Source organism: Orycteropus afer, unplaced genomic scaffold (genome assembly GCF_000298275.1).
Source record: "Orycteropus afer afer isolate SDZICR_OR568_19922 unplaced genomic scaffold, OryAfe1.0 scaffold00016, whole genome shotgun sequence".
In the NCBI taxonomy this organism is placed as follows: Eukaryota; Metazoa; Chordata; class Mammalia; order Tubulidentata; family Orycteropodidae; genus Orycteropus; species Orycteropus afer.
In genome coordinates this window covers 19,775,167-19,790,568 of record NW_006921603.1, presented here as the reverse complement: position 1 = coordinate 19,790,568, position 15,402 = coordinate 19,775,167, and the positions used below count along the sequence as shown (strand labels likewise).

General features: G+C 36.1%; 1 protein-coding gene across 1 annotated transcript in view; it reads right to left on the bottom strand.

Annotated features, from left to right (window-relative positions):
• Positions 1-8,215: 8,215 nt before the first annotated feature.
• The window catches only part of SGIP1 (SH3GL interacting endocytic adaptor 1), a 167,018-nt gene continuing 159,831 nt past the window's right edge, over positions 8,216-15,402 (bottom strand). Inside the window, exons 22-25 of the mRNA XM_042783350.1 lie at positions 13,506-13,708; positions 12,326-12,390; positions 11,574-11,738; positions 8,216-8,238 (exon numbers count right to left, since the gene is read on the bottom strand). Coding sequence (XP_042639284.1) covers positions 8,216-8,238; positions 11,574-11,738; positions 12,326-12,390; positions 13,506-13,708 — 456 coding nt within the window. The remainder of the gene's footprint in view (positions 8,239-11,573; positions 11,739-12,325; positions 12,391-13,505; positions 13,709-15,402) is intronic.

The window sequence follows — 15,402 nt, the reverse complement described above, 5'->3', positions numbered from 1 at the left end:
GTCTGAATCGACTCGATGGCAGTAGGTTTGGTTTAGGGAAGAAAATAAAAATTTATTTCATTTATACAGACATTCTCTATGCAAAATGAAAAACAAAATATTATTTTCCATTAGAACAAAGTGATATTCAAATAGTTTAAAAAGCCAACTCTAAATTACTGCTAAGGAGCTCTGGTACTGCTTGGTCTGTAGCGAAGCTCTGCTCATAGATAAGATTAGCATATCACCACAGAACACTGGGCTTTTTCCAGAAAAATTACTCAGCACCAATTTTCAATTCCTTTAGAGTAACAGAGAGAGAATAAGGAAGGGAGGGAGAGAGGTAAAGAGAGAGAGAGAGGGAGAGAGATCAGACAGGAGGCAGTCTCCCTCGTGCATATCCATTTAACAAAGCGAGAACTAAAGACTGACCTGCAAAATCAACACAACTGTGTTGAAAAATCTGGCTTTGGATCTTGGGATAATGACCTCTATGATAGCCATTTGGTGTATTATTTAAAATAAAGTGATGATGTATGAATAACATTAAATATTTGTTTGCCCAAAAATGAATGAAAATATCAACAGAATAATAGAAAACTGAATGGGTGAGATGAAACTAACACTTGCAAGAGCTATGCATTTAATGGACAATTTAAAATTACAAATGGCTTATGATTTAGCAGTCTGACCCACAAACTCTAAATGAATTAAAAATTGTACTGCATTTAGGAAGATATGAAGTGATTTTACAGACAGTTTATCCAGGAATATTTTAAAGGAACTTTGTTGATATTGTGTAAAAAAAATAACTGATTTGCAAAATAAAGCAAAGCAAAAAAGAACTGTGAAATGCTGATTAAATGAGTGTGGAGTCCTGCAAAATCCATGCTAAATAGTGCATTCCTCTGAGCTTTAACTAAAGTGCTTTCATAAGATTTCTAACACGTTTATTTAAGGAGCCCTGGTGGCACAGTGGTGAAGCGCTTGTTTGCAACAGAAAGGTTGGTGGTTTGAACTCACCAGTTCTGTGGGAGAAAAGATGAGGCAGTCTGCTTTCATAAGGATTTTAAAAAACAAACCAAACTCATTGCCATCAAGTTGGTCCTGACTCATAGCGACCCCTCCTTGGAGGCGATATCAGTATGGAAGTAGATTGCCCAAACTTCCTTCTGAGGAGTGGCTGGTAGGTTTGAACCCCCAGCCTTCTGGTGAGCAAATGCCTTAAGGCACTATGCCACCACAGGGAAATCCTATGGGGGCAGTTCTACTCTGCCCTATAGGGTTGCTAAGGATTGAAATTGACTTGATGGCAGTGGGTATTTAAAAGTACTGTCAGCATCGCTCTATATAGTTCAATTTCTTAAAGCTGTTTAATAAAACATTACCAAAGATTGTTCACAAACATTAATTTCACACAGCAAAGAATTTGGAACATCTTCAACAGAGAAACCTCATGTGCTGGTCATAAGTGCAAGTCTAAAAAATAATGATTTAAAATTGAAAATAATTTTACTGGTTTATTTTTCAATATTTTAGGAGATAAAGTTAAATTCACTAAGATACTAATGAAATTTAAAATAGATACAAATTCATTTGCCATAGCAGAAATTTACAAGTTAAAACAACCCAAAAGCAAAATTTAAAGCATTCCAGGTTATATGATTTGCAATTGTTGAAAGATACATAAAATGGTGTTAAAAGAAAACTTTTTCAAAGTTTTCAAGGTGTGCTGAGAAAAAAGTCTTTTCCTGATCCAATAGCTTTCATAAGCTTCGCTAAAATGTTAATATTTGTTGTCAGTGACAAGGAGAGGAGATTCCCGTAGTGGACCATCTCTTCTCAGACCACAATGAAAATTTGTCAGAACTTAGATCTAAAGATAATGTAGGAAATATTGAAAGATAGGGGAATGCAAAATACCTTTTTCTTCTTTTCTTTTAAACCTTAAGTAACATTAAAAATATACTTGCTTTCTGTTGAAACATCTTTTTCTAGAAAGTAGAAGATATATTTAGGGCAGGTAAAGTACTCTGCTAGGAATAGAAGAAGACAATCAGAAATACTATACAATGGAGGAAAAATAATTTTAAAAGGTAAATCTAGAGCATACATTTTTGTATCTATGGTGAATGTCCACAAGGATCTGCCTTTCTTTCATAGGAATACACCCATTTAGGATAGAAATCAGATATTAAATATGAGGCACAATCAAGAGATGTGGTCAGGGCCAACTCAGTAGAGTCTGAACTCCGACATTCCTTCAAGAATGACATTTAGATTTCAGTTACATACTAAAATTACAACTCTAGCCTGAAGATGATGACAGGGCATCAAAGTAATGACACAAGAGAAAGGCATTAAAAAAACATATTTGGAGACTTAGATGGACATTGATCTCATTTTTCTTCCATTTATCCCATGGATAAAAAGTAACCTAATGTTAAAAAAAAAAACTAAAAACCAAACTCATTGCCGTCGAGTTGGATCAGACTCATAGCAATGCCTCCTTGGGTTTCTGAGGCAGTATCACTGTGGAAATAGATTGCCCAACCTTCCTGTTAGTTATGTTTAATTTATGAGTGGGAGCATTATATTTAAATGCTGTTTGTCAAATGAAGAAGAACTAAAGGAGTAGGGAAAATATAATACAATCTCAAGAGAGAAGTGCACATAGGAAAGGGGATTGGTGTGGGCTGCCAGGACATTTATTTCAAAGAAACATGTTTACTAATATTAAATTTCTAGGGTATATTTAATGCTTTACACTTGTTTTGAAGTCATAAAAAATGTTGCCATCTTTTAAACATTACTTATGAGGAGACAGTGGAGCATGTTGATTACATATAGACTGAGTAGGAATTTGTTCAAATGCATTCATTTTGGGGGAAATAAAAAGCTTAACCCTCTCTACATATATACCTATACACAAACTCATGTCTCTAGTATATAGTTGCATACTGTAGTGTGTCATTCTATTTTAATTGACAATCTGTGATTATTTTTGGGGAAAAAAAGGGAAAAATAAAAGTGGTTGGTGCAACTTACTCCTCGGAAGGAAGGTTGGGCTATCTAAGTTGAGCAATTTACTTCCATACTGATACCGCCTTGGAAACCCAAGGAGGGGTCACTATGAGTCAGACCCGACTGGATAGCAGTGTGTGTATGTGTATGCTTGTAAAACATCAAATTCAAAAGCCTACAAAATAAAGAGATCAATTCACAAGTTATTTAGAGGTTTGCATGTCCCTTGCAAAGAAGGAGACATTTTTTAGGACTGAGAGTTTGAAAAGGAAGACAGTTTGCAACATCTCTACTGCTTGAAGTCTTTTAAGACATTGAAGAAAAGGATTGAAGTGTGAAAATGAAAAAATGCATTTCAGGCCCTTTGAGACTGAGAAGGCTTAACAGGAGAATTGTGAGGAAGGGTTAGGAATTTTCCTAGAATAAGCCCCCTCCCATCTTTTTTTTTTTTCTTTAAATATTGAAGGAAGCTAAATGGACTGTATAAAAATAAACTAAAACAACAACAAAAAAAAAGTATTCAATTTACAATTTAATGCTTAAAATCTGATACAATGTCAGAACTAAGAAGGACCTTAGAGATCTATGAGGGCAGTGATTCTTGGATTATGACTGCTTGTCAAGACACATATTCCAAAACCCTATCCACAGATGTATTCATCCATACACATTTGGTGAAGTCTACTATGTTCTAGGTTCTGATGACACACTGGTGACGAAGCCAAAATCATTGCCCTCTTTTACTAAGTGATGATACAAATGGTTCACGAGTCACACTTTGTGGAACACTGATTCTTTTTCAACAACTTTCTTATTGGAATTGTCCTTATTTGGATATTAATTTTTTGTATAGTGTTCTGTATGTTTGTATTCAAATAGAACATGTTGAGTAAAATAGAATGAAACGATTTAGTTCCCAGAAAGGGCAGAGCAGAAAAGATCAAGGGGCTCCCTCTTTAGTTACAATAACTGAGCTATGTATAGCTTTGTCACTTTGGGCAATTTACTGACTTAGACTCAATGTCATCATTTGTGAAAAAAGGAATGAAAAAGAGTGCCTCCAATTTCCGGTTGATGTAACGATAAAATGAGATGTTAAAGTAGTATCTCTAGTGACTGGAGAACTAGAGTGTGGTAAAAAATCAAGTAAGTATGAACGTTTATTGTGTATCAATGAATTATTGTGACTATACAGCTAACAAAATCTCAAAAGGTGGATCTATCTGAGTAAAGCAGAGTCATGGAACTTCGGAGTTTTAAGACATTTTAGAGATAATTTATGCGTTAAAGTGGGTTTTAAACTGTACCCTTAGGAGCTCAGATTAAAACTGGAGTAACTCATTCATTGCTTTGATTGTTTTTATCTAGTAGGATTCCATGTGCAATTTCATATTTAAAAAAAGCCTGCTTTTAAGAAAAGCTTGACATCCTAGCTTCAAGCCCTCATTCTAAATATGAGAAACTGAAAAAGGTGGTGGTAACTTATCCAAGTTCACACAGCATGTCAATGTCCAGGTCACACAGCAAGAGCTAATATAAACTCACAGACTTCCTTCAAAAAGTTTAGAAATGAAAATATGAGAAATTCTGACCTGAAACACTTTGCACATTTGAGATCAAGTGAAAACACACAAAAACAAACATAAACATCTTCAGGTCTGACTTTCTGAGGGGTCCCTTTCTATTCATTCGAAACCATTTGAAATGTAGACATTCTTTATTTACAGGTGAAATAGATTCCCAAATACCATACATGGAATTGTCATTTTGGTTGTTGGCATAGAGAAGAATAGAGCTTTAAAAATAATTAAAAATTTAATTCTTAATAATTATAAATTTAAATTATAAAAATCAGACTAATTCTTAGTAAGAATTTATTCTTAAAAACTTCATGAAAATATGGAGTTTATTTTAAAAGAAAACATAATTTCCACGTTGCAGAAAAAAAGCAGTATCATCCATACTTTCTATCTTGATAGAGTAGAACATTTTTAAATCATAATGCTCAGGAAACAGTGTGGTTGTTTTAACCCCTGGTACTAAAAATCATCTTCAGAGGTACTACTTCATTTCTTCTGATGTAGGAACTGATAATGAGCCTGACTTAGTGTTTCTTTGATTATTGAGACTCTTGCATTGTCTAGGATCATTTTTCTGAACCTGAACTCTCATTATACAGTACTATGGATACAGTAGATTATAACCTACAATATTAAAACAAAACAAAACTCTAAAATCTAAATCCCTGATATAAGCTTATGTTATTATTTGAAGAGATATATTCTTTGTTGTTCTGGTTATTCAAGGTGTAATTTTGAAATCACTGACCCCTTTTCTGTTTCTTCATAAAGACTGATTTAAGGGATCATAAGATGTTTTCATGGTTTCAAAGTTAGTTCCTGAAAACATTTGAATAATACTAGGGGGTATTGTAATATATGTTTTCAATTACATCTTTACAATATTAACAAAAATTATTCTTTGGGGAAAAACCCTTGTAGTTTAAATACTAATTAATTCTAGAACTATATAAAATAAAATAAAACATAAAGATCAAGACATGAGAACCAGTAATATTTACACATTTTAATATGATTTGTGTTAATATTCAATAAGTTGTTCATGAATTGATTATTTTAAAACACATTTTTCCATTCATATGCTGGATAATTCTCAATTTTCTGCTGCTTGCTTTCAGTTGGCTTCAGTGTTCTAAATTTCCCCATGTTTCATGGGAATTTAAAAGTTTGGATCTTCAATTTTGGCTTCAAAACCAAATTGCATATCTTTATTCAAAATGAGCATATTAGTTAGTTTGTTCAAAAACTTCAACACATACTGCTCTGGGGTGTCATCTGAGAGCTTGTTAGAATAATAAGAATTCTTCCAAGGTAAAACATCATTTTGAACATTCTCTTGGTAACAAGCACTAATTTTGGAGTACAAATATTAATTTTAAAAGTTTTACTACAAACTATTGCCAGTCGCAATCTTATTTTAAAAGTTAGACTTACAAAATTTAATTTGATTCTAAAATTTAAAGGGCTTTATTTTTATTTTTTATTTTTTTGTCAAATATGAATGAATATAAGACAAAATTTAGCAACTGATAAATATAACAACTTAAGGGTTACAGTTATTTAATTGTTGGTCTTAGGTGCCGTCAGACCAGTTCTGACTCACAGCAATCCTATGTACAACATGTACAACAGAAAGAAACACTACTCGGTCCTATGCCATCCTCACAATAGCTGCTATGTTTTAGCCGATTGTTGTAGCCACTGTGTCAATCTATCTTGTTGAGGGTCTTCCTCATTTTCTCTGATCCTCTACTTAATCAAGCATTTTGTCCTTCTCCAGGGACTGGTCTCTCCTAATAATATGTCCAAAGGACATGTTGTACAATCTTGCCGTCCTCACTTCTAAGGAGCATTCTGGCTGTATTTCTTCCAAGACAGATTGATTCATTCTTCTGGCAGTCCATGGTGTATATACAATGTTCTTTGCCAACACCATCATTCAAATGTATCAACTGTTCTTCGGTCTTCCTTGTTCATTGTCCAGCTTTCATATGCATATAAGGCAATTGAAAACAATGGCTTGGATCAGGCGCACCTTGGTCTTCAAAATGACATCTTTGCTTTTTAACAATATAAAGAGGTCTTTTGCAGCAGATTTGCTCAATGCAATACATCGTTTGATTTCTTGATAGCTGCTTTCATGGGCATTGATTCTGGATCCAAGTGAAATGAAATCCAGTTATTCAATAGTATAACCGAAAGTGGGAATTGATTTATGTTTAAAGTAAGTTCTATAATTAAAGGAAGACTAATGTTTTCAGATCTTAACAGAGGATGGCTTTACACCTGGGACCCTGGTGAAGTACTTCTCTCTGAACTTCCATATTGTAGAGCTGGATAGTGATTACAGCTTTTATTATGCCTTGCAAAAGTGAAATCATGACATAAATTTTTGAGATCTCTCTTCTTGATTCCCCAAGAGTGGCAACGATTTACAGTTTTAGACAATGAATCTTAATAAAGAATATTTTGTTCATCCAATAGGAAGTTTATTACACATTTCACATGGATAGAATTAATTGATAAAGCTTACTGTTTTCCTTCCCAAATTATGTAAATGATGACAATCAAAATTCTCCTTCTGTAGCTAAACAAGGGACTAAAATTTTTCTCCTAAGACTCCTGGTTTCAATGTTTTGATGCCTGTGGTAAAAGAGGGAGATAAGAGATTCCACTCCTCTGTGTTGGGTGGGAGAGGGCATTTATTCAGAGTGACTGTGCAAAAGCTGTTAGCCAGTTCAACTATGGAAAGTCCTGAAATCTTAAAGTCCCAATTTTGGTTTTAGTCTGACTGATCATTCAGTTATCTCCACATTTGCTAAACTGTAGGGAGAGGGAGAAGTAGTTAAGACGTCAGCGTCTTCTTTTCTCTTGATTATAATTTCATATACTTAAACTTTAAATATGAATTGCTTTCCCTTTTTACACAAGTTATAAAAATAAGAGGCCCTGTTTACACAGTTTGCATTTTTATGAAATTTGCAGTTTGAAAAAAAAGCTTTTTAAAAAGTGGTAATGCTTTTTTTCGAATATGCTGTAACCTTAGATTTTTTTTTTCTGAAATAGCTTCTGAATTTAAACTCACTAAACATTTGAAGATAGAATTTTTATTTAGCACTAGAGTAAGACACACTAAGACTGAATAAAAGTTAAGTTTTTTTTTTCTGGTTCCACTTAATTTTCTTTGCATGTGGCACCCCCTTTATGACAGCTATCAATCTTATATTTAGATTTTATATATTGACAAAATGCAATCTACCTCTGTAAGCATTGTGCCATTCAACAGTACTACTATTAAATTTACATACCACAGTTTAAATTACATCCATTTCAGGAATGGTAGAATGCTAAAACTCAAGTGTCTAACTGTCTTACTGGAATGAGTACAATTTACAAATACAATAATTACATTGTAAAACCATTAACAATATTACACCTAGCAGTAAATACTGTACGACTGGTCATCATGGTATTGTGTGAGGGAAGTCATTGCTGAAAGTCTTTGACATTTCCAGCAGATCTATCCCAAGTGCAGATTTTGGTTTGTTTTCATCAAACTGAAATGAAAACCTGGTTCTCATACAACAGTCCTCCATTATATGAATCTTCCAAAATGCTTGCATATGATTTTATTAGTTATCTGCCAAGTATTTGCCTGCAAAACAAAATGGAGTATTAACAGGTTACCTGCCAGTTCAACGATGCAATTATTATATAAATAACATATCTATTCTTTCTTTCTTATTCCTGGGAACCAAATACGGCCTATTTGACCAGTGAAACTCTCATATAAAATACATGATGTTTTATAAGTTTTTAATTTTCCAGGTCAGCTAGTTGCCTTTTCACATGCCCATATTTGAATAATTTGCAGCGGTTTGGGTTCTGACTAGAATAAGTTGGTAGAATTGTTTCTGAATGCGAGAATCCAACTTGTTACAGTAAGGGTGATCATATAATTTATTTTCCAACCTGCATTATTTCTGAGAGTAAAAGTAGTAGTACTAATACGTACATCAGTACAAGGTGTAAAATCTAGGAATTATCCTAGGAAATCACCCACAAGTACAGTCACCTAGCCCTGGAGAATGTGTAGGGATTTGGATTTGTTCTTGTTTTACTTCCAGAAAGGAATCACCGGATGTGGACTCTGAATGACCTCAATTTTTTTCTTTTTTTCTTTTCTGTCAGGGGTTGGTTCTAAAACCACACCTAATTTCTTAGAGCTGGTGGTTCTCACAGAGTGGACCCGAAACATTAGCATTAGTTGGGAACTTTTTAGAAATTCACTGGTCCCACCCCAGAATAGCTGAGTCAGAAGCTGTGAAGGTAATAAGCGTCCAGGTAACTCTGACACATCTTACATTTTTCAGAAACTCTGCCTTGGAGGCTCCAATGAGTAAAAGCAGGTTGGGAAGGAACTGTGAAAGGACAGGAACTGTGAAAGGAGGCACAGCAAGCCTGGCTCTGGCGGATGAATGGCTACTAGGCTCTGGCTTATTTTCAGGAAGACAAAAGCATTTGTTGCCAGATGTTGATTTTTTAAAAATGCTGGAAATCTAGATTTTTTTTTCTTGTTAAATCACCTACTTTAAAAATATTGGTTTGAGTTACTCTCTCTCCTTTTCCTTAACAAACCCTAATAAAACGAGTGTCAGATCTATTCAGCTCATGGGCCAACAATCTATCTCTGGTTGAAACACCATAAGGTTGCTATGAAAGTGAAAATTAGATCCTCTCAGTTCTCATTGAAGCCTGACAAGGCTAAAGTCTATAAACTCCTGTTGAAAAACAGAATAGTTTCAGGTGGGAGATAAATTCAGAGGTCAATAGCATTCCTCTTCTTTGACAATATGAAGAAAGTAGGATTTACTCAATTAACCTCAGTATGTTGTTGTTGTGTGCCGTCGAGTCAGTTCTGACTCATGTAACAGAGTAGAACTGCTCCCACAGGGTTTCCTAGGCTATAATCTTTACGGGAGAACACTATCAGGTCTTTTCTCCCATGATACTGCTTGTGGGCCAACTTTTGGTTTACTAGCCAAATGTTAAACCACAGTGCCAACAGGGCTTCTTTTTACCTTAGTATGTACACATCAAAAGAAGGTGGAAGGAATACACAGAGTCACTGTACCAAAAAGAACTGGTCAATGTTCATTCATTTCAGGAGGTGACATATAATCAAGAACCAATGGTACTGAAGGAAGAAGTCAAAGCTGCATGAAGGAACTGATGAAGAACAAGGCTCCAGGAATTGATGGAATACCCATTGAGATGTTTCAACAAATGGATGTTGCCCCACTAGAGGCACTCACTTGGTTATGCCAAGAGATTTGGAAGACAACTTCCTGGCCAACTGACTGGAAGAGATCCATATTTGTACCCATTCCAAAGAAAGGTGATCCCACAGAATGCAGAAGTTATCAAACAATATCATTAATATCACACACAAGTAAAATCTTACTGAAGATAATTCAAGAACAGTCGCAGCAGTATATTGACAGAGAATTTCTGGAGGTGTAGGCTGGAGTCAGAAAAGGATGTGGAGCAAGGGATATTATTGCTGATGTCAGATGGATCTTGGCTCAAAGCAAAGAATACCAGAAAGATGTTTACTTATGTTTTATTGACTATGCAAAAGCATTTGATTCTATGGATCATATCAAATTGGAGATAACATTGAGAAAATGGGAATTCCAGAACACTTAATTGTACTCATGAGGAACCTGTATATAGACCAGGAGGCTGTCATTCGAACAGAACAAGGGGACACTGCATGGTTTAAAATCAAGAAGGGAGTGTGTCAGGGTTGTATCCTTTCACCATACTTATTCAATCTATATGCTGAGCAAATAACCCGAGAAGCTGGACTATATGAAGAAGAATGTGGCATCAGGATTGGAGGAAGGCTCATTAACAACCTGCAACATGGTGATGACACAACTTTGCTTGCTGAATGTGAGGATGACTTGAAGTGCTTACTGATGAAGACTGAAGAATACAGTCTGCAGTATGGATTACATCTCAATATAAAGAAAACAAAAATCCTCACAACTGGACCTATAAGCAGCATCACGATAAGTGGAGAAAAGATTGAAATTGTCAAGAGTTCACCTTGGTTGGTTCTACAATCGACACCAATGGAAGCAGCAGTCAGGACATCAGACGACACATAGCACTGGGCAAGTCAGCTGCAAGGGACCTCTTTCAAGTGCTGAGGAGTAGAGATGTCTCCTTGAAGACTAAGGTGCACCTGACACAAGCCATGGTATTTTCAGTCACCTCATATGCATGTGAGAGCTGGACAATGAATAAAGAAGACTGAAGAATTGATGCTTTTGAGTTGTGGTGCTGGCGAAGAATGCTGAAAGTACCATGGGCTGCTAAAAGAACTAACACATATGTTCTGGAGGAAGTGCAGCCGGAATGTTCCTTGGAAGCGAGAATGGCCAGACTTTATCTCACCTACTTTGGTCATGTAGTCAGAAGGGACCATTCCCTGGAGAAGGATGTCATGCTTGGTAAGGTGGAGGGTCGACAAGGGAGGGGAAGGCCCTCAACAAAATGGATTGACACAGTGGCTGTGGCTATGGAGTCAAGTATAGCAAAGATCATGGAGCTGGTGAGGGACAGGGCCGTGTTTTGTTCCGCTGTGCATAGGGTTGCTATGAGTCGGAGGTGACGTGACGGCACATAACAACACTAACAACATACACACCTATAAAATGGGAATAACTTATCAGCCTCACATAAAAAAAAAAAAAAAAAAAAAGAGCCAGACTAAGTAGCAAGAGCCCTCCTAATATCTGATTTTCAGTTAATTATCCTACTTTTACCTTATTCAACAATTGGTTTCTTTTTAATTGGGATGGAAGATGAGGGTTGGGATTGGGGAAGGGGGGGAGGTGAGAAAGTCACAACTTATTTATTCTTACAGAAGATAACATAATTTTTGCAAATGAAACCCAGAAGACAACCTTATTCACTTACCTGCAGCAAACCTTTTCTTGATGAGTGAAAATCGATACCCTGCTCCAACAAGTTCAATGTCACAGCCAGAAAGGGTGCTTCCTTCACTTGTGAATTGCACAACCAATGGGGAAGGTTTGCTTGGACCATCAGATAACTGAAACCTTGCCAATAAAGAACCCACTCCTTAAAAAAAAAGAAAGAAAGAAAGAAAGAATATTATTTTAACAGTTAACATAACATTCTAACACATTCTGGAATTGATCTTAGAAATTGTATTCCAAAATAGTGAAGTTTTACTGACAAAAATGGTGATGAGTAAAATTTATCATCATATCATGAGCAACTTTTTCTTTCTTTTTTTTGCATGCTGTGCCAAGTTTAATTCAGCAAAATGGTACTTCAAAATTTGTGGGCATGCTTCTTGGAAGGCCATTTGAACAAATTATTAATATCAGGGGAAAGTAAAAGTATAAGATCTGATATAGGATGACTACCTCTTTAGAGGCCCTTCCCTATCCAAAGGATGGTCTATTTGATGTGGAGTCCTGATAATGGGGAGAATAGGAGAATATGAAGAGGGGATGGCTTGGGTTTAAAGAGTTCATTGAAGAATTATTCACTTTTATTGTTTGGAATAAGTAAATACAAAAATGAAGTGAAATATGCTGCTTGTGTCTAGTGCTAAGTGTATTTTGGTTAATAGTTGGCTAATACCTAAAGGTTATTTTAGCTTTACATACTATATAAAAATAGGTCTGTGATAATATTACCTCCATTTTCTGACTTCTGAGAGATATCAGGAATCTTCCACAATATTCTTTGCTGTTCAGCATTCCTAAAAATAAAACATGTAAATGACTTCGACATATACAACAGTTTGTGTTTGATGAATACCATATATTGCCTGAATAATGTCAATTATTAAAAATAAATTTTAAAGGTTTTACTATAATTTTAAAAATTATATGTTATAGATAGATAGATAAATTCTCTCCCTTACCTTTCCTTATTATAACTAGCCACAACACTGACAGATGAACATTTAGAGGATGTTGAAGAATTTAAAAAGTTTGGAACATGTCTATCTACTCAAACAGTAGATGGAAAGTGTTAGTAAATTAATTCAAATAATTTAAATTGAAATTGTGTCATATGTCTGACATTTATTTGTTAAAAATATTCTACTGTTTACCTCTGGCAATCATATATGAAAACTAGAGTGATCTCTCTGGGAGAACAAATTCTTTTTAACAGAGGCTACTGGCACTCTGTATCTATTCAGTATCTACTGCCATATCTTCTTTAGTGTGCCCTTTTATAGTCCAGAGGCTAGAAAACATTATAATACTATATTTCCCTGACTCCCTCTCAGTTAGAGCACCAGATGCAAATTAGGCTTCACCAACTACTTGAACTGCTTGAGATCTGGAAGATGGAAGGGAAATAGAGGCTATTGTCCTAAGTCTTTCTTGGCTGTCCTCTGCTGACCAGCAACCTAACTGAGAAGTATTCCAGTCCAGTCTGCAGTTTTGTGGGTGCTGACAAGCAGTTAAGGAGGTAACAGCAGGTGCTTTCTGATCCTTGGTTCATAGTTATGATGGCTGGTTCTTGAATTCAATGGTTCCACTGGCAGCCTTCTAATTTTTCTCCCTCTCAGTTGTAGCAGAGGTAGCAAGCAGCTCTCTTGGTGAGCTAGTTTTGCAGTGTTCTGTAAACATTCTCGTAGATCTTGCCTAAAGCTTGTTCCTCTGGCATTTCTACCATTCCGTAAGCCTCTAAATAATTTTCTGCTTAAAATAACTGCAGTGGTTTCTGTCTCCTGTCCTGAACCCTGATATCTAGGCCTGCTGTGATTTCCTCCTGTAGGAAACTCAAAAGTGAAGACGATTTTGATCTTTTTACACAGAAGAAGCCCTTTGGTGAAGAGAAGGGGGACTGATGACTCCTTACCAGACTGCAGGTGGGAGCACAGCCTGCAGCTTGGTTACTCCTCCATCTATGGGGACCAGAAACTGAACGTTGTTGAGGGCCACAGCGGTTGTCATTGCATCTGTATTGTATTTGTAATCTATGCGCAGGTCTGTGCTTGCAGGCTCACAGCGCCAATTCACTGCCAGGTTCAGAGGCGTGGACTGAATGCCCTGGGCAGACACCTTGCCAAAGGACACGAAAGAGAATATATAAGCATGGGCCATTACTCAGAAATAAAAACAAAAGCTATCTGCATAGGAATGATCTTAGATATCAAAATTTCATAGTGTCAATGCGGCTTACAAATGAACTTTCAATGAAAATCATTGGGAAGAGACATGTGAGAGAGCTGGGGCTTAAAGAAAAACTGCTATGGGTTAAAGACATAAAATTTAGTACTAAAATCTCTATGGTACTTTATAGTTTACAATGTAATTTACATCTGTTAGGGAGGTGGAATGGCACATTGGTTCATTGGTTAGGAGCTGAAGCTGTGGAGCTAGAGGTTTGAGTCCTGTTTTGTCATTTTATAAGTGCTCTTGGACAAGTCACAAAACCTTGCTGAACCGCAGTTATTTCCTCATCTGCCAAATGTGAATCATCATGATATGGTTACCATAGAGTTGTCAGGAAATTTGAAGGAGCTATTTTATGCAAAACACTCAGAACAGTGCCTAGACATAGTAAGTAATTAATGTTTTAATAAATGTTACCTAGTTTGCTATATGAGTTGAAATCAACTCAGTGGCAAAAGGTTTGGTTTTTGGTTTCAGATATTCTCAGAAGTCCCTGAGTGGTGTTAATGGGTAAACACTGGGCAGTTAATTTAAAGGTTGGTGACTCAAACCCACCCAAACGTGCCTCAGAAGAAAGGTCTGGCAATCTGCTTCAGAGTCATAGCCATGAAAACCCTACGGAGCACAGTTCTCCTCTGAAACATGTGGTGTTGCCATGAGTAGGAATTGACTTGATGGCAACTGGAAAACTAATATGTTATTATGTTTGCTCGTCACAACAAACCAGAGAGTTAGACAAAGGTGGTTATTACTACTACTTTGGAATTTGCCAAAGTAAGGACTTGAACCCAGGCTCCCTGGCTGGAAGTACTACATTCTACATCAACAAAAACTGATCTCATCTAAAGATCATAGTATCAGTTTGAATTCTGAGTGTCACAGTGAAAACTCAACATGTTATGATCTCTCAACTGTTAATTGTGAGGATAAATAGATCTCTAGGAGATTCTCCTTTCACAAGTCCATGCACACTGCAGGGGTCTCACGTGGGTGGTATTCATGCCCTTGGATTTTTACTCACGGGGTGTGAGTTTTGCTGATTTTGAAGAATATAAATAACTATCTATTGGTCTAGAAATGCCCGCACATATGGACACCATGGTAAGGGTCCTGAAGGCAGGCAGGTTGAATTCACAAGGTGGGAGGGGTTGCTATAGAAACAAGCCCAGAAATGGGCTCTTTTGTGAAAAGATGAAAATGGGTTTTGATGACAATTTTAATTAGATAACCATTACAGTAGTTTTCAAACTTTAAATATTTTTAGCAGCACCATCTTTTCTGAAAATGAACTTTTATTTAGAAATTCATTATCTAAAATAGAACAAAAGCAGTGCAGAACCCTCCTTTTTCTTCAGTCTATCTTTAGCAAAAAAAAAAAAAAAAAACCCACCTAAACTCACTGCTTTCAAGTCAGTTCCTACTCATAGCAACCCCCATTAAGTTTCCAAGGCTGTAAATCTTTACAGAGACCAGCTGGTGGGTTTGAACCACCGACCTTTGGTTAGCAGCCAAATACTTTAACCACTATACCATCAGAGCTCCTTCTATCCTCAAGCAGTAGTTTTTAAATTGATAGTAAT